The following is a 21,085-nucleotide window of genomic DNA, read 5'->3' on the forward strand; positions in this document are numbered from 1 at the left end:
CAAATACAGAAATGTGCCGCAAATACACACAATGAAACCAAAAACAGAAACTTGCTGCAAATACACACAATGATACTAAATACAGAAATGTGTCTCAAATACTCACAATGGAACCAAATACAGAAATGTGCTGCAAATACACACAATGAAATCAAATACAGAAACGCACAGCAAATACACACAATGAAACAAAATACAGAATTGTGCCGCAAATACACACAATGCAACCAAATACAGAAACACACAGCAAATAAAAACAATGAAACAAAATACAGAATTGTGCCGCAAATACACACAATGCAACCAAATACAGAAAAGCACAGCAAATACACACAATGAAACAAAATACAGAAATGCACAGCAAATACTCACAATGGAACAAAATACAGAAATGTGCCGCAAATACACACAATGCAATAAAATACAGAAATGTGCCGCAAATACACGCAATGCAACCAAATACAGAAATGCACAGCAAATACACACAATGAAACCAAATACAGAAATGTGCCGCAAATACACACAATGCAATCAAATACAGAAATGCACAGCAAATATTCACAATGAAACCAAATACAGAAATGTGCTGCAAATACACACAATGCAACCAAATACAGAAACACACAGCAAATACACACAATGAAACAAAATACATAAATGTGCCGCAAATACACACAATGCAACCAAGTACAGAAACGCACAGCAAAAACACACAATGAAACAAAATACAGAAATGTGTCTCAAATACTCACAACGAAACCAAATACAGAAACACACAGCAAATACACACAATGAAACAAAATACAGAAATGTGCCGCAAATACACACAATGCAACCAAATACAGAAACGCACAGCAAATACACACAATGCAACCAAATACAGAAACGCACAGCAAATACACACAATGCAACCAAATACAGAATTGTGCCGCAAATACACACAATGCAACCAAATACAGAAAAGCACAGCAAATACACACAATGAAACCAAATACAGAAATGCACAGCAAATACTCACAATGGAGCAAAATACAGAAATGTGCCGCAAATACACACAATGCAACCAAATACAGAAATGCACAGCAAATACTCACAATGAAACCAAATACAGAAATGTGGTGCAAATACTCACAATGAAACCAAATACAGAAATGTGCAGCAAATACACACAATGCAACCAAATACAGAAAAGCAAAGCAAATACACACAATGAAACAAAATACAGAAATGTGTCTCAAATACTCACAATGAAACCAAATACAGAAATGCACAGCAAATACTCACAATGGAGCAAAATACAGAAATGTGCCGCAAATACACACAATGCAACCAAATACAGAAATGCACAGCAAATACTCACAATGAAACCAAATACAGATATGTGGTGCAAATACTCACAATGAAACCAAATACAGAAATGCACAGCAAATACTCACAATGGAACAAAATACAGAAATGTGCCACAAATACTCACAATGAAACTAAATACAGAAATGCACAGCAAATACACACAATGCACCCAAATACAGAAATGTGCAGCAAATACACAGAATGCAACCAAATACAGAAATGCACAGCAAATACACACAATGCAACCAAATATAGAAATGTGCAGCAAATACACACAATGCAACCAAATACAGAAAAGCAAAGCAAATACACACAATGAAACAAAATACAGAAATGTGTCTCAAATACTCACAATGAAACCAAATACAGAAATGCACAGCAAATACTCACAATGGAGCAAAATACAGAAATGTGCCGCAAATACACACAATGCAACCAAATACACAAATGCACAGCAAATACTCACAATGAAACCAAATACAGAAATGTGGTGCAAATACTCACAATGAAACCAAATACAGAAATGCACAGCAAATACTCACAATGGAACAAAATACAGAAATGTGCCACAAATACTCACAATGAAACTAAATACAGAAATGCACAGCAAATACACACAATGCACCCAAATACAGAAATGTGCAGCAAATACACAGAATGCAACCAAATACAGAAATGCACAGCAAATACTCACAATGGAACAAAATATAGAATTGTGCCGCAAATACACACAATGAAACCAAATACAGAAATGTGCCGCAAATACACACAATGAAACCAAAAACAGAAACTTGCTGCAAATACACACAATGATACTAAATACAGAAATGTGTCTCAAATACTCACAATGGAACCAAATATAGAAATGTGGTGCAAATACTGACAATGAAACCAAATACAGAAATGTGCCGCAAATACTCACAATGAAACCAAATACAGAAATGTGCTGCAAATACACACAATAAAATCAAATACAGAAATGTGCTGCAAATATTCACAATGAAACCAAATACAGAAATGTGCCGCAAATACACACAATGAAACAAAATACAGAAATGTGTCTCAAATACTCACAATGAAACCAAATACAGAAATGTGCCACAAATACTCACAATGAAACCAAATACAGAAATATGCCGCAAATACACACAATGCAACCAAATACAGAAACACACAGCAAATACACACAATGAAACGAATTACAGAAATGTGCCGCAAATACACACAATGGAACCAAGTACAGAAACGCACAGCAAATACACACAATGAAACAAAATACAGAAATGTGTCTCAAATACTTTCAACGAAACCAAATACAGAAACACACAGCAAATACACACAATGAAACAAAATACAGAAATGTGCCGCAAATACACACAATGCAACCAAATACAGAAACGCACAGCAAATACACACAATGCAACCAAATACAGAATTGTGTCGCAAATACACACGATGCAACCAAATACAGAAACACACAGCAAATAAAAACAATGAAACAAAATACAGAAATGTGCCGCAAATACACACTATGCAACCAAATACAGAAAAGCACAGCAAATACACACAATGAAACAAAATATAGAAATGTGTCTCAAATACTCACAATGAAACCAAATACAGAAATGCACAGCAAATACTCACAATGAAACAAAATACAGAAATGTGCCGCAAATACACACAATGCAACCAAATACAGAAATGCACAGCAAATACACACAATGAAACCAAATACAGAAATGTGCCGCAAATACACACAATGAAATCAAATACAGTAATGCACAGCAAATATTCACAATGAAACCAAATACAGAAATGTGCCGCAAATACTCACAATGAAACCAAATACAGAAATGTGCCGCAAATACACACAATGCAACCAAATACAGAAACACACAGCAAATACACACAATGAAATAAAATACAGAAATGTGCCGCAAATACACACAATGCAACCAAATACAGAAACGCACAGCAAATACACACAATGCAACCAAATACAGAATTGTGTCGCAAATACACACGATGCAACCAAATACAGAAACACACAGCAAATAAAAACAATGAAACAAAATACAGAAATGTGCCGCAAATACACACTATGCAACCAAATACAGAAAAGCACAGCAAATACACACAATGAAACAAAATATAGAAATGTGTCTCAAATACTCACAATGAAACCAAATACAGAAATGCACAGCAAATACTCACAATGGAACAAAATACAGAAATGTGCCGCAAATACACACAATGCAACCAAATACAGAAATGCACAGCAAATACACACAATGAAACCAAATACAGAAATGTGCCGCAAATACACACAATGAAATCAAATACAGTAATGCACAGCAAATATTCACAATGAAACCAAATACAGAAATGTGCCGCAAATACTCACAATGAAACCAAATACAGAAATGTGCCGCAAATACACACAATGCAACCAAATACAGAAACACACAGCAAATACACACAATGAAATAAAATACAGAAATGTGCCGCAAATACACACAATGCAACCAAATACAGAAACGCACAGCAAATACACACAATGCAACCAAATACAGAATTGTGCCGCAAATACACAATGAAACCAAACACAGAAACACACAGCAAATATTCACATTCAAACCAAATACAGAAATGTGCCGCAAAAATACACAATGAAACCAAAACAGAAACTTGCTGCAAATACACACAATGATACCAAATACAGAAATGTGCCACAAACACACACAATGAAACCAAATACAGAAACAGACAGCAAATACACACAATGGAACAAAATACAGAAATGTGCTGCAAATAGACACAATGCAACCAAATACAGAAACGCACAGCAAATACTCACAACGAAACCAAATACAGAAATGTGCCGCAAATACTCACAGTGAAACCAAATACACAAATGTGCCACAAATACACACAATGCAACCAAATACAGAATTGTGCCGCAAATACACACAATGCAACCAAATACAGAAACGCACAGCAAATACACACAATGAAATAAAATACGGGAATGTGTCGCAAATACTTACAATGCAACCAAATACAGAAATGTGCTGCAAATACACACAATGCAACCAAATACAGAAATGCACAGCAAATACACACAATGAAACAAAATACAGAAATGTGTCTCAAATACTCACAATGAAACCAAATACAGAAATGTGGTGCAAATACTCACAATGAAACCAAATACAGAAATGCAGAGCAAATACTCACAATGGAACAAAATACAGAAATGTGCCACAAATACTCACAATGAAACCAAATACAGAAATGCACAGCAAATACACACAATGCACCCAAATACAGAAATGTGCAGCAAATACACAGAATGCAACCAAATACAGAAATGCACAGCAAATACTCACAATGGAACAAATTATAGAAATGTGCCGCAAATACACACAATGAAACCAAATACAGAAATGTGTCGCAAATACACACAATGAAACCAAAAACAGAAACTTGCTGCAAATACACACAATGATACTAAATACAGACATGTGCCGCAAATACTCACAATGGAACCAAATATAGAAATGTGGTGCAAATACTGACAATGAAACCAAATACAGAAACACACAGCAAATACACACAATGAAACAAAATACAGAAATGTGCCGCAAATACTCACAATGAAACAAAATACAGAAATGTGTCTTAAATACTCACAATGAAACCAAATACAGAAATGTGGTGCAAATACTCACAATGGAACAAAATACAGAAATGTGCCACAAATACTCACAATGGAACAAAATATAGAAATGTGCCGCAAATACACACAATGCAGCCAAATACAGAAAAGTGCCGCAAATACACACAATGAAACCAAAAACAGAAACTTGCTGCAAATACACACAATGATACTAAATACAGAAATGTGTCTCAAATACTCACAATGGAACCAAATACAGGAATGTGCTGCAAATACACACAATGAAATGAAATACAGAAATGCACAGCAAATATTCACAATGAAACCAAATACAGAAATGTGCCGCAAATACTCAAAATGAAACCAAATACAGAAATGTGCCGCAAATACACACAATGCAACCAAATACAGAAACACACAATAAATACACACAATAAAACAAAATACAGAAATGTGCCGCAAATACACACAATGCAACCAAGTACAGAAACGCACGGCAAATACACACAATGAAACAAAATACAGAAATGTGTCTCAAATACTCACAACGAAACCAAATACAGAAATGTGGTGTAAATACTCACAATGGAACAAAATACAGAAATGTGCCACAAATACTCACAATGGAACAAAATATAGAATTGTGCCGCAAATACACACAATGCAGCCAAATACAGAAATGTGCCGCAAATACACACAATGAAACCAAATACAGAAACACACAGCAAATACACACAATGAAACAAAATACAGAAATGTGCCGCAAATACACACAATGCAACCAAGTACAGAAAAGCACAACAAATACACACAATGAAACAAAATACAGAAATGTGCCGCAAATACTCAAAATGAAACCAAATACAGAAATGTGCCGCAAATACACACAATGCAACCAAATACAGAAACACACAGCAAATAAAAACAATGAAACAAAATACAGAAATGTGCAGCAAATACACACAATGCAACCAAATACAGAAAAGCACAGCAAATACACACAATGAAACAAAATACAGAAATGTGTCTCAAATACTCACAATGAAACCAAATACAGAAATGTGGTGTAAATACTCACAATGGAACAAAATACAGAAATGTGCCACAAATACTCACAATGGAACAAAATATAGAATTGTGCCGCAAATACACACAATGCAGCCAAATACAGAAATGTGCCGCAAATACACACAATGAAACCAAATACAGAAACACACAGCAAATACACACAATGAAACAAAATACAGAAATGTGCCGCAAATACACACAATGCAACCAAGTACAGAAACGCACAACAAATACACACAATGAAACAAAATACAGAAATGTGTCTCAAATACTCACAACGAAACAAAATACAGAAACACACAGCAGATACACACAATGAAACAAAATACAGAAATGTGCTGCAAATACACACAATGCAACCAAATACGGAAACGCACAGCAAATACACACAATGCAACCAAATACAGAATTGTGCCGCAAATACACACAATGCAACCAAATACAGAATTGTGCCGCAAATAAAAACAATGAAACAAAATACAGAAATGTGACGCAAATACACACAATGCAACCAAATACAGAAAAGCACAGCAAATACACACAATGAAACAAAATACAGAAATGTGTCTCAAATACTCACAATGAAACCAAATACAGAAATGCACAGCAAATACACACAATGAAACAAAATACAGAAATGTGTCTCAAATATTCACAATGGAACAAAATACAGAAATGTGCCGCAAATACACGCAATGCAACCAAATACAGAAATGCACAGCAAATACACACAATGAAACCAAATACAGAAATGTGCCGCAAATACACACAATGCAATCAAATACAGAAATGCACAGCAAATATTCACAATAAAACCAAATACAGAAATGTGCCGCAAATACTCACAATGAAACCAAATACAGAAACACACAGCAAATACACACAATGAAACAAAATACATAAATGTGCCGCAAATACACACAATGCAACCAAATACAGAAACACACAGCAAATACACACAATGAAACAAAATACATAAATATGCCGCAAATACACACAATGCAATCAAGTACAGAAACACACAGCAAATACACACAATGAAACAAAATACAGAAATGTGTCTCAAATACTCACAACGAAACCAAATACAGAAACACACAGCAAATACACACAATGAAACAAAATACAGAAATGTGCCGCAAATACACACAATGCAACCAAATACAGAAACGCACAGCAAATACACACAATGCAACCAAATACAGAATTGTGCCGCAAATACACACGATGCAACCAAATACAGAAACACACAGCAAATAAAAACAATGAAACAAAATACAGAAATGTGCCGCAAATACACACAATGCAACCAAATACAGAAAAGCACAGCAAATACACACAATGAAACAAAATACAGAAATGTTTCTCAAATACTCACAATGAAACCAAATACAGAAATGCACAGCAAATACTCACAATGGAACAAAATACAGAAATTTGCCGCAAATACACACAATGCAATCAAATACAGAAATGTGCCGCAAATACACACAATGCAACCAAATACAGAAATGCACAGCAAATACACACAATGAAACAAAATACAGAAATGTGCCGCAAATACACACAATGCAACCAAATACAGAAAAGCACAGCAAATACACACAATGAAACAAAATACAGAAATGTGTCTCAAATACACACAATGAAATCAAATACAGAAACGTACAGCAAATATTCACAATGAAACCAAATACAGAAATGTGCCGCAAATACTCACAGTGAAACCAAATAACGAAATGTGCCGCAAATACACACAATGCAACCAAAAACAGAAACACACAGCAAATAAAAACAATGAAACAAAATACAGAAATGTGCCGCAAATACACACAATGCAACCAAATACAGAAAAGCACAGAAAATACACACAATGAAACAAAATACAGAAATGTGTCTCAAATACTCACAATGAAACCAAATACAGATATTTGGTGCAAATACTCACAATGAAACCAAATACAGAAATGCACAGCAAATATTCACAATGAAACCAAATACAGAAATGTGCCGCAAATACTCACAGTGAAACCAAATACAGAAATGTGCCGCGAATACACACAATGCAACCAAATACAGAAACACACAGCAAATATACACAATGAAACAAAATACAGAAATGTGCCGCAAATTCACACAATGCAACCAAGTACAGAAACGCACAGCAAATACACACAATGAAACAAAATACAGAAATGTGTCTCAAATACTCACAACGAAACCAAATATAGAAACACACAGCAAATACACACAATGAAACAAAATACAGAAATGTGCCGTAAATACACACAATGCAACCAAATACAGAAACGCACAGCAAATACACACAATGCAACCAAATACAGAATTGTGTCGCAAATACACACAATGCAACCAAATACAGAAACACACAGCAAATAAAAACAATGAAACAAAATACAGAAATGTGCCGCAAATACACACAACGCAGTCAAATACAGAAAAGCACAGCAAATACACACAATGAAACAAAATACAGAAATGTGTCTCAAATACTCACAATGAAACCAAATACAGAAATGCACAGCAAATACTCACAATGGAGCAAAATACAGAAATGTGCCGCAAATACACACAATGCAACCAAATACAGAAATGCACAGCAAATACTCACAATGAAACCAAATACAGAAATGCACAGCAAATACACACAATGCAACCAAATATAGAAATGTGCAGCAAATACACACAATGCCACCAAATTCAGAAACGCACAGTAAATATTCACAATGAAACTGAATACAGAAATGTGCCGCAAATACACACAATGCAGCCAAATACAGAAATGCACAGCAAATACACACAATGCAACCAAATATAGAAATGTGCAGCAAATACACACAATGCCACCAAATTCAGAAACGCACAGTAAATATTCACAATGAAACTGAATACAGAAATGTGCCGCAAATACACACAATGCAGCCAAATACAGAAATGTGCCGCAAATATACACAATGAAAAAAATACAGAAATGTTTTGCAAATACTCACAACGAAACCAAATACAGAAATACGCAGCAAATACTCACAATGGAACAAAAAAAGAGTCTTGCTGCAAATACACAAAATGAAACAAAATACTGAAAATGTGCCGCAAATACTCACAATGGAACCAAATATAGAAATGCACAGCAAATACTCACAATGGAACAAAATACATAAATGTGGTGTAAATACTCACAATGAAACCAAATACAGAAATTCACAGCAAATACTCACAATGTAACAAAATACAGAAATGTGCCGCAAACACACACAATGAAACCAAAAACAGAGACTTGCTGCAAATACACACAATGATACTAAATACAGAAATGTGTCTCAAATACTCACAAATGGAACCAAATACAGAAATGTGGTGCAAAAACACAAAAACTCACAATGAAACCAAATACAGAAATGCACAGCAAATACTCACAATGAAACCAAATACAGAAATGTGCCACAAATACACACAATGCAACCAAATACAGAAATGTGCCGCAAATACACACAATGCAACCAAACACAGAAACGCACAGCAAATACACACAATGAAACAAAATACAGAAATGTGTCTCAAATACTCCCAACGAAACCAAATACAGAAATACGCAGCAAATACTCACAATGGAACAAAAAAAAGAGTCTTGCTGCAAATACACACAATGAAACAAAATACAGAAAATGTGTCGCAAATACTCACAATGGAACCAAATACATAAATGTGGTGCAAATACTCACAATGAAACCAAATACAGAAATGTGCCGCAAATACACACAATGAAACCAAATACACAGCAAATATTCACATTGAAACCAAATACAGAAATAGGCCTCAAACACACACAATGAAACCAAAAACAGAAACTTGCTGCAAATAGACACAATGATACCAAATACAGAAATGTGCCGCAAACACTCACAATGAAACCAAATACAGAAATGTGCTGCAAATACACACAATGCAACCAAAAACAGAAACTTGCTGCAAATAGACACAATGATACCAAATACAGAAATGTGTCTCAAATACTCACAATGAAACCAAATACAGAAATGTGCCACAAATACACACAATGCAACCAAATACAGAATTGTGCTGCAAATACACACAATGCAACCAAATACAGAAATGTGCCGCAAATACACACAATGAAAAAAAATACAGAAATGTGTTGCAAATAGTCACAATGAAACCAAATACAGAAATGTGCTGTAAATACTCACAATGAAACCAAATGCAGAAATGTGCCACAAATACACACAATGCAACCAAATACAGAAATGTGCCGCAAATACACACAATGCAACCAAATACAGAAACGCACAACAAATACACACAATAAAACAAAATACAGAAATATGTCGCAAATACTCACAATGAAACCAAATACAGAAATGCACAGCAAATACTCACAATGCAACCAAATACAGAAATGTGCCGCAAATAGACACAATGCAACCAAATACAGAAACACACAACAAATACACACAATAAAACAAAACACACAAAAACAGAAAGGCGCTGCAAAAGTTATAACGCAAACAAATACAGAAATGTGCTGAAAATACTCACAACTCAACCAAATACAGAAACGCGTTGTTAAACGCAGCGCTTGTGTTGTCAAAGTGATGAAGTTGTTTTCTTAATTTGCTGTAATGTTTTTTCTGCATTTACAGTGCGTTGAGCTCTCTCGGCCACCATAACAATGCAATCAAATTTGTGTAGAGATGGTTTTCCGAACGATTTGCATAGAAAAATGTTGTTTTCAACCTTATAAGCCAAAAACATTTCCAAAACTCTTTCTAATTCACACATATGGGCAAAGTGTTTCCTCTCAACAAGCCTTAGATCTCTTCTGGCAACTTTTTTTTGTAATCTGTTCATGTGACATGATGTAATTGAATGCAATGGGTGATGATGGTAAACAAGTGAGTGCAGTCAAACAAAACATCTGTCTGTGAGACTCGGATGAAGCAGCACAGTTAGCAGGCGTTTTAGCCAATAGTGGACTGTCTATAGTCATTAAATTTGGCTTTCTTGTCCCCAGGGAGAGCCAATCACCTTCTGCGAGAAGAGCTTTGTGGCACACCGCTCCAGCACCATGAGAAGTTTCCTTGAGATGGCCGTGAACCTGCAACTTTTCAAGCAGGTAAAGTGGAAACGATGGAGGAAATTTTCACAGTTTTAAACCTCAAACATAAATTACATAACACATTTGTAGTGTTCTTGATTTGTTAATTTAGTTGAGAAGTTCATGATATTTATATAGATACTCATGCAACATATTGCACAATAACTCCAAGAGGATTACTGTCTTGCTTACACTTGAACCATCGCTCCCTCCAGCTCTATTTATAGCCATGATATCGAGCCTCTTTCCTTCCCCCTCCGCAGTCTTAATTAAGTCTTAATTTATACCCGGAACAAGCAGTTGCGCATTTAATCACATCTACGTCTTGACGCGCCATTCACACAACGCTCTCTCCAAAAACCCAGATAGTGACCAGCAGTTCAAAGACATTTCCACCTCCCGCCCATGCAGTAGCTCCGGGAGAGGTCTTATCTTCAACTTGGCCGTTCTGCAAAAGGCCAGCACCGCAGTGCCCCGTTCTGACCATGAACCACATCCGCTTGGAGGCCGGCCCTGCCTAGAAACGAGTAGAGGCTGGCTGCCAAGAGATTGCGGGGGTAGTCTGTCAACGGCGACCTGCTTTCTTTTTCCTAAACCCCCCCCCCCCCCCCCCCCACACACGGCTTCCAGCGCCTGATGCTAACTCACAATCACCCTGCCAACGAGAGAGAGCTTGCAGCGGTCTGGCATCGCCCCATCTCCCTGTCTGCACGGATCCGGTTAACTGGTTCTTCCGACAGACTCTCATCACTATCCCCTTGACGCCTTCATTTTTTTTTTTTTTTGATGCGCCGTAGTTGCATTCAGCAAATTAAGTTGCTTGGAAACGTTTTTTTAGCTAAAGATTATGCCTTTTGTTCATAATTAAATGTGAAGATCACAAATATATTGTTATATATTCTAGTTTACAATACATTTACCCTTAACATGGTGTTTTGGAACATTTATGCACCGTTAATATAGCATAATGAAATAAAATAAATGTCACCAACTCCATCATCAAGTGTTGGTTCCTAGATGCTAGTGCTGGAGATTTCTCAATTTCAATCGATTCTTATTTTGAAGAACTTAAATACCAAGAATTGATCTTTTAGTCTAGGAACTTCATTAAATATTAATTTTAGCGCACCTTCTTTACAATAATTCATAATAAGCTTTATTATCTTTGACAAACAATAAAAACGATTTTGGCGCTCTTTAATGTGCCGTGACAGATCATCTTTACTACTAGTTAAAGCATGACGTAAACATCAATGAACATCAGAATGTATGTCAAAAGATTTGATACAACTTAACGAAATGTATCATGTCTCATGTAATTGTTTAATCAGTGTTTCAACCCCGGAAAGACATTAAAAAACAGCTTGTAAACATAACATTTACCTCAGAAAAGTCTTTTAATATACAAAACCTCTTTAGTCAGCTAGAATAATTAACTCTATAGAGAAGTATTGAATATATATGTGTTGAATATATGTATATGCACTTCTACTGTTACATATCTATTACATGTTTTGCTTAACCTGCCCTTAAATTTGCATTTATTTGTATAGCGCTTTTCACAATACGTATCGTTTCAAAGCAGCTTTACAGAAAATTCATGTGTCTACATTACAATTTAGAGTGATTTGTTATCAGTGGTGACTGTGTCGAAGTTATATATTTCAGAAATGTACATATTCAAATCATGCAGTTAGCTAACACTGTGTATTAATTTAGGGCAGACACAATGAGCACATTGAGGTGAAGAACACATGTTGTTAACAAATGTTTAGGATATATAGAAAACAATAGCATTGGTGCAATCTCAATATTTAATGTATGTTTGAACAAATTAGTCATAAAAACATGTTTTTATGCCACCATATTTCAAAAACTGAATTGAAGTAGAAACATAATTATATATCATTATAAAATCATTGACTTTTTTATAATAAAAACAAATAAGTTTTTTTTAACCATTACTATTATAGCAATGTACCAGTTGATAGGTTTCCCTGTATAGTTTATCGCATTAGTTGAGAGTGACTTTTTTCACTTTAGAAAAAATTGGCATGTTGTAGCTGATATGTATTCAAAATAAATTGATATTGAATCGCACGCTTGTAAATTGAAATCATGAAATTTGTTTCAATGCCCAGCTCTATTACATACCAGCCTTTAAATATCCACTAAACAAGCAGATATGTTGGAGCAGTGTCCAATTAATGTGACGAGAGTGTGTCTGTAACACGATACTGAAGGATGAGAGTTTTTGATAGGTGTTAATTTGACCTGATCACATGCTCTAATTGGGTGTCTGAGGCTGAACCCTGTAGTCTCATCACTCATTAAAGAGATTGTAATGAAGTTACCCTGTAGCAGAGTCCAATGAAAGGTGCTGACCCCTAGAGATGTCCCCACCCTGTTACTGGGACACCTGAGACCTGTTCTGGTCCATTGTTTCTTCAGTGGTCCCATTAAAAATAATGTGCTCTTCTTGGCGATTCAAAGCACTTGTGCAGAATCGCATCCAATTTATTAGTGGTAGGCCTAAGAATATTTTATATGCGTTATATGAAATAAATGTGCTAATGTATACCTTTAAACATAAAATGATGCATATACAAGAATTTGTCTAGTATCTTTTAGTAGATGTTATTAATTAATTTTATAAGGATGCAAAAATTGTTACAGTAATAACTTTAAGTTAGAAGACTAAATAAAACTTCCATAAACTGCAGAACATTTATATATTCCTTAATGTCTTAGCTTGGTTTTTGAGGTTACAGACCATAAAATAAAAATATATATGAACAGAAATTCAAATTGTACATAAAATTATAGTTTACACAAGAACCCATTTTTCTAGTAAAATTATTGACTGTACTGTATCATGCTTTAATATCTTTACGTATGTTTTTTTCTATATTCCTTTACATAACAACTTTATTATTTATCTGTATTACATGTCTTACATTAGTTTCTTTTATATATTTAAAATACATTTTTAATCAAACATCTTCAGTATAAGTTTCCACATCCTTCCAAATCAATCTTTTAATCTTTCCCAAGAAACCTAGACTGAAGTTTGACTATATGATGTGATGTTATATATTCAGAAAATATTTTTAATATATAATTATATAATATTTCTTTTTTTTTTTTTTGGCTTGTTATACTTGTATAAATATTTTCACATCAAGTTTATTTTCATACTTCTGAAAATGTCATAGGCCTAGTTTTAATGGGAATATTTATTAGATCCCTTTTATGTCCTCTACGTGACAAGAGAGGAAATTAAACTTCCCAAAAGGCATTGCTCACACAACATTCTCCTCTGCCATGTTAATCCATCACCTGATGTAAATTACACACAGTGACCACGTCTGGAGCAGTCTAGATGGAATTGTTTTGGTGTTGTTCTCCATCCCCCTTCTTCCTTAATAACCTGTGATACTTTAATTTATGGCGGCAGTTCATTGAAGGCAGACTGGCCAAATTAAACGCAGGAAGGGGCTTTACAGACGTCTATGAAGAGGAGATCACAGAGGGGGGCTTCTGTAGAAGTGAGTGCCACCTCTCCATCTTTCAATGAGTGAAAACAGCTCACACACACTCACACTACTTTTACCCTTGGGAAACAGTTGCTTCAACAACATTAGGCATTTTGAAATGTAAAATTTAAAGGAGCTCTTTCAAAATTAAATTTCTGTCATTATTTACTAATTTCCTGACTTTGGAATACAAAATCAGAAACCTCGAAGAAGGTTCATGTCGCTCTTTTCCATACAAATGAAACAGAAGTGACCAGTTGTTAAAGCACATTGAAAAGAAAAAAAAAAAACTATAAAAAACATTCAGGTTTGTAATGACACAAGGGTGAGTAAATGATGACAGAATGTTCTTATTTATCCAAACAAGTTGTTTTCTTTTTTGTTTAAAAGTTGTCAAATTCCTTCTAAACCTCATTTATCATCTGTGGAGCTCTGAATAAGATATATATCTAGTTGCATCTAACAAATGTTTGTATGTGTGTATATATACACATGTGCACATTATATTTACTAAGTTTTATGTAAAACGGTTGTGCTGCTCAATAATTTTGTAGTACATTTTCGGGATTTTTCATTTCTATTTTCTATTTAAATTTTTGGGAAATAGGAAACTTTTGTAGTATTATAAATGCCTTTTGACCTTTTGATAGCATTATAAATGCCACTTTTGATCAACTAAATGCATTCTTGATGAATAAAATTACTAATTTCTTATAATATTTTTTGGTTAGTAATATTTGTACTAAATGTATTATTAACACTCTAATGCTGTTCTGTTTCTTAGGTAATTCAAGGTCTTATCAACAGTGGATTCACTCCAAGGTGGTAAGCAGCAGGCAATTGTTCGTTTTTCTGCTCATAATGTTAATGTTAATTTTGGTTTAATAATTAAGTCCAAAGCAGATGAGCGCCTTTATTATTTCTCGTCGGTTATGAGGTGATGAAAAATATCCAGTTGAGTGAATCGCATGAAAGTGGAGATGCGATGCCTGGGAAGATGGTGAAAACTGTGGCGTGGGACAGTTAAGATGTTGAGACAGGCTTGATATGATGTGACAGCCAGTCATCGGAGATGACACGAGACTTCTGGCAGGAAACACAGCCATTACTCGATAGATTGAACAAAAGAAAAGCACTCTTTTCTTCTCTCCTTCCCTCTGCTGTCTCTTCCTCTCACCTCTCTCCGCGCTGTCTCTCGCGCCTGTTTTCTTTTTGACTGTCTCTTTGCGTCCCCCCCCCCTCTTTTCTATCCGTCAGCCGGAGCCGAATTAGTTCTCTGGAGTGCCTTTTTCAAAAGGTTTTGTGTAAAGTTCACCTCTTCTGACTGACACAAATCCATAAGAAAGGGCCGCAGCGCCATCATGTCGGTCAAGGCTTTGGGATGTAAACTCGGCAACATCCCACGCATTTCAGAGGTTTAGCGTGTTAGCCTGGCAGCATTCATTTGGTAAAGACCGATGTTACCCGGGAACGAGAGATAAATTCAGACAAGAACATACCTTTCAATAAGAGCTTCCTAGAGCATCACTCTCTCTGGTTTCAGACTTGTAAAAAGGGAACAGATCTGGTTAATAGTTCGTTTTAATGGCAAAGTTGTTTCTCATTGCTTTGGGGCAAAACAAAGGTTTTGACACGTGGAACAAGGTGTTTATTCAGCCGTTAATGATTTGTGACAGTAAATGTGTGTATATTTTCTGTGAGATTTTTTCAGTACAAGTCTTACAACAAAATCTCTGAAAATTCTCTTCTCCATAGCGGCAGAGGGCAAAACCAGTCGTGAAAAACCTTCAGATGGTAAGAACACACAAGAAAAGCCATTGTTACCTTTTGTGTTCAACACAACAATGAAACTCATACAGTTTTGGAACAGCTTGAGAGTGAGTGACAGGTTTACCAAAAAATTCTGTCATCATTTGTTCATCCTCATGTCGCTCCAAACTTATATGACTTTCTTCTGTAGGACATTAGAGAGATGGTGTTATATATTATAACATGTAACGTGATGTATGTGATAGCCAGTAGTGGCCTGGCCAATGTTGTTTGGTTCCCAATGTTTTTCAAATATCTTCTTTTGTGTTTATCCATTGTGTTTATGGAAATGCTTTTCAACCTGATAAATCAGAATTTTAGTTACTAGAAATTTGACATCTATCATGTGCTTGTATAAAGAATTGTGCGTCTACATTTTGGCAACCAATATATTTCATGCTTTTTCCTCAATCTGCGCAGAACATGTAAAAAAAGTGGGTTTGGATTTAGGGTAATTCACCACACTCTTACATGCTATTGTTAACCCTCCTCTTATCCTTGGGGTCAATTTGACCCCATTCAATGTTTAACTTCTGTAAAAACATAATTTATTTTTTATTTTTTTGCTTCAAATTGAATGACTTTTCCTAATTTAATGGGGACAACTCTGTAAACATAAAATTAACCTGCTAATATTTTTTTCAAAGTCCTGTACAAATTTTGTAGCATCGGTGTTCCTTGGGGTCAATTTGACCCCAGGCTCTTTTAGTTGTATAATAAAACAGAAGAAATATTAAAATTTCACACACATTTGTTTTGGTTGTTATATTGAGGTCATTATAACATGTTATAATTTGAATTTATAATGTTCATTGTAATTTTACATATTCAATGTCATTTTCAAAAAACGTCCCTCTGTTTTAGGGCTCTAACCAAACATAACCATATCTGTAATATTGCAAGAACTACTAGTAGTTCACATGACATGTGACATAATTCTCAAGATAACTAATAATTCTTTCCTTTGTATTGGGGAGGGGAAAACATCATTTTTGTGAGAAATTTGATGTTTCCCATGCCATGGGGGAGGACAAAACATAATTTTTGTGAGATTGACCCCAAACATAACTCGTGTTACTATCCTTGATAAAATAAATAGTTTTTCTTTCCAAATGTCATAGATTGCATAAATCTATACTTAGAAACATTATAAAACAAATAAAACCCCAGATGTATTTATACTTTTCCAATTTTAGGTCAAATCAGTAAGATTTTATGTTGATTTGTAAATTTGTCCATAGTCGTGTAATGGGTATTCTGGATGTATAAGGGGTTAGGTGGGATTAGGTGGGGTGGGGAGGGGGGTGGTGGGTGGATGTCAACTTAAAACGTTACTTAAGTAATCAACAAAGACATACATTAACTGAGACAAACCTTTGTAAAAAAAAAAAAATAAACATATTGTGGAGGTTTAAATTACTGGGGTCAAATTGACCCCAGAGGGTAAAAAGTGTTATCAGATTTGAGGATAACAGGAGGGTTAAGAACATGACAGACTTAATTTTAATTGATTGATGTGAAGTTATTGTGCAAAAGTACAAACATTGCAGTGTAAAGGTGCAGTAACATTAGCATTTCCACCAGAATTTTTCAGAAATTCGGAAAAAAAAACTTTTTCAATAGTATATTGATGAATGAAGCACAGCTTACAGAAGCAGCTTCCTGTTTCTATCTTAAACTTGAACGCTCTTGCACGCAAATCCTGTTCAAGCAGATACTTATTGAAAAGAATGGATTTCGTGTGACTCACCTTAATATTTGACAGTCATATTTCTTTTTTTGTATGGTACTGTATTGATCATGAAAAAATATGTATAAGCATGTTGGAAACCAAACAACTTTGGAGCCCATTGACTTTCATTGTATGGACAATGGACAATATTTCTCAAAATATCTTCTTTTATGTTCTGGGGGTTAACTATCCCTTTAATATGATTCACCTCTCACTTTTTAGAAATTTCATTGTTGGGTAGTTATTTTCCCCTAAGTATATTGTTCAGGTATTGATTATAGATTTCTCTCTCTTTTGAAAGGCCAAAGATCATGCAAAGCGGAAAATACGTGACATGAAGGGCAAGATTACACAAAAGGTGAGTTATTCAGAGTTCTCTGTTTATCAAAACAGTGTATTTTTGGGCATTCAAAAGCCTAAAAATGCTTTCTGAATAAAGCAGCTCGCCGTCTCTCACCTTCACACTCATAAAGACTCATGCACACACACTATTTAAGATGGATCACATGACTTCACCCATGGCTCGCGCTCAGGGTTTTAAATGGCTTGTGAAACCTGCTTAGTGCTTTGTTCGGGAGTGTACATTTCTAACAAGTGCGCCTCTGGCGATAGGCTGTCATGTCAGCCCCCCCTCCCCAGCATCACCTTTCATACTTTTTGCATATTTCATCAGTGAGCGAGTGATTTCTTCAAAGCTAATGTAACGAGATGTATGTTTCCATAACACTGATGTCTTTGATAAGGCAATTGTGGCGTGAACTGTCAGGCCAGGAGTTTGGAAAGGCGGCCCAGAGGAGACGAGACCTCTCACAGTTGATACGCCGGATGTTAGCAGCTGCTGTCTGCTCTGCTTCAGCTAAACCAAAACAGATTTGAACAAGACGCTTCTCAAATGAGTCAGTGTTATTGGGTGTGTGCGCGTTCGTATAAATAATCATGCAGTCTGTTGCTGTGCAAGACTCAAACGGGCTTGTAGCATAACATTTCGAAAAACTCAGACCGGCCAAACTGGGTACATATTAAGAAAGGTTTGTGTGCTTTCTCAGTTTCTCTTTTGCTTTTTTTTTTTGCTTTTTGGCAGGACGCTTAAGATGAGGGAAAGGTCCTTCACATTAGGGAAATTTCACTGAAAGTTCACTGGTTCAATAAAACTCCTCTCTCACATGAAATTCCCAGTAAATGGATTTTACTTGCAAAATTTCGCAGAACAACGCATTTCCCCTCTCTTTTTTTGCTTTTTCACCCGGATGCTGAAAAGTCGAATCACATTAGGGAATATTGATGAAATTTCACTCGCAAAAAGTCTCATTGTCAATAGTGTAGCGATACATTATGCACAGTGTTTACACAAAAGTCAATTTTAAACCAAGCAGTGAATTTAAGTAAAAACGATTTGAACACGAGTGAAATCTGCATAGGGAACTCCTTCGCTCTCACTCCGATTGCCTGAATTCCTATTGAATTAGTAGATTTCGCCTGCAAATTTTAGCAGAGCAATGGCGGAAAAGTTAAACGACATTAGGAAAATTTCATCGAAATTTCACTGATTGTCAATAGTGTAGCGATGCATTAAACAGTGTTTACAGAAGTGATTTTTGAACCAAGCAGTGAACCCAAGTAAAATCTTGCTCTGATTGCCTAAATTCAATGGCAAATCTGACTGTATCTTATAAACATAAAATTGGATATTTTGAAGTACGTTCAAAACTGGGTATATATTATGCAAGTATTATACATGATTTGTCAGTTTCCCTCTTTTTTATATTGGTGCTCAGCAGGATGCTGAAGAGGAGGAAAGCCTGTACTGTGAAGGTTCTCCCACCAGCACTAAAAGCCTTTCACCCAGGAGACTACAGAGGAGAGCGGTGAGCATGTACACACTCTTTCACACACTTGCACACAGAGGGAAAAGGGGATCACGGACAGTCCGCCCCCTGAAAGGAGCGGCCATTTGCACACCAGTAAGTCCGAACCGACATGGGGCGGCTTGATTGACAGCTGTGGCTAAAGCGGCCGTGTGTAGTGTGTGTCTTGCGTGTGCGATTCAGTGATGTGTTGCCAAGCCTAGGCAGGGAAGCAGTGAGCCTCCCATAGACGCAGGAGGTGGCCTGGATTCATATCATTCACTGGCCTGCCTCCATTTCCAACCCAAATAGGCCGTGGTGGTTTCACAAAACCAGATTTTGGACTGGTAAAAAGGCTTTAGTTTTGATGCAACTCTAATTTTGTAAGGTAAAAACACTTTTCTAGTGTTTTTTCCCCCTGGCATCCACTTATAAAAGCACATTATCATGTTTCATGACCTTTTTCCCATCATCTATTGGTATTTTACGTTAAACAAACCTATTTTGCTGCTAGTTATAGTTTTTTCCTTGGTATAGTTTAGTAGCTGTAGGTTTTATCCTCCTTGCACCCTAACACAGATCTCCAAAAATGTCAAATATGCATGTGCCTTGTTACTCTGTCCCTCATGCTGATGCCCACAACCATCAAGCCATGCACCCAGGGACTCCCACAATGCTCTTGCTGCATCGACCTGCAAAATCATTTTGAAAGAAGTCTCTTCTGATCACCAAGCCTGCAATTATTTAATCCAAAAAGCAGAAATATTGTGAAATATTATTGCAATTTAGAATCAAACTTAAATAACTATTTATATTTTAATATACTTTAAAATGTAATTTATTCCTTTGATTGTAAAGCTGAATTTTCAGGTTCAATGATTCGGCAAGATTTATATATATATATATATAGACTCACCAGATTATTAGGAA

The 21,085-nt window shown here is 35.7% G+C and overlaps 1 protein-coding gene across 5 annotated transcripts in view; it reads left to right on the forward strand.

The window, feature by feature from the left end:
- dennd1b (DENN domain containing 1B) overlaps positions 1-21,085 on the forward strand; it is a 122,048-nt gene that overhangs the window by 87,683 nt on the left and 13,280 nt on the right. For 2 of the 5 annotated variants that reach the window (XM_039668721.2, XM_039668725.2), the window contains 6 exons: positions 11,151-11,252; positions 14,692-14,782; positions 15,555-15,595; positions 16,526-16,564; positions 18,613-18,669; positions 20,087-20,176. In XM_039668721.2, coding sequence (XP_039524655.2) covers positions 11,151-11,252; positions 14,692-14,782; positions 15,555-15,595; positions 16,526-16,564; positions 18,613-18,669; positions 20,087-20,176 — 420 coding nt within the window. The remainder of the gene's footprint in view (positions 1-11,150; positions 11,253-14,691; positions 14,783-15,554; positions 15,596-16,525; positions 16,565-18,612; positions 18,670-20,086; positions 20,177-21,085) is intronic. The other 3 variants (XM_039668722.2, XM_039668726.2, XM_039668723.2) reach the window with 2 other exon arrangements.

Source organism: Pimephales promelas, chromosome 2 (assembly GCF_988280905.1).
Source record: "Pimephales promelas chromosome 2, fPimPro1.hap1.1, whole genome shotgun sequence".
NCBI lineage: Eukaryota > Metazoa > Chordata > Actinopteri > Cypriniformes > Leuciscidae > Pimephales > Pimephales promelas.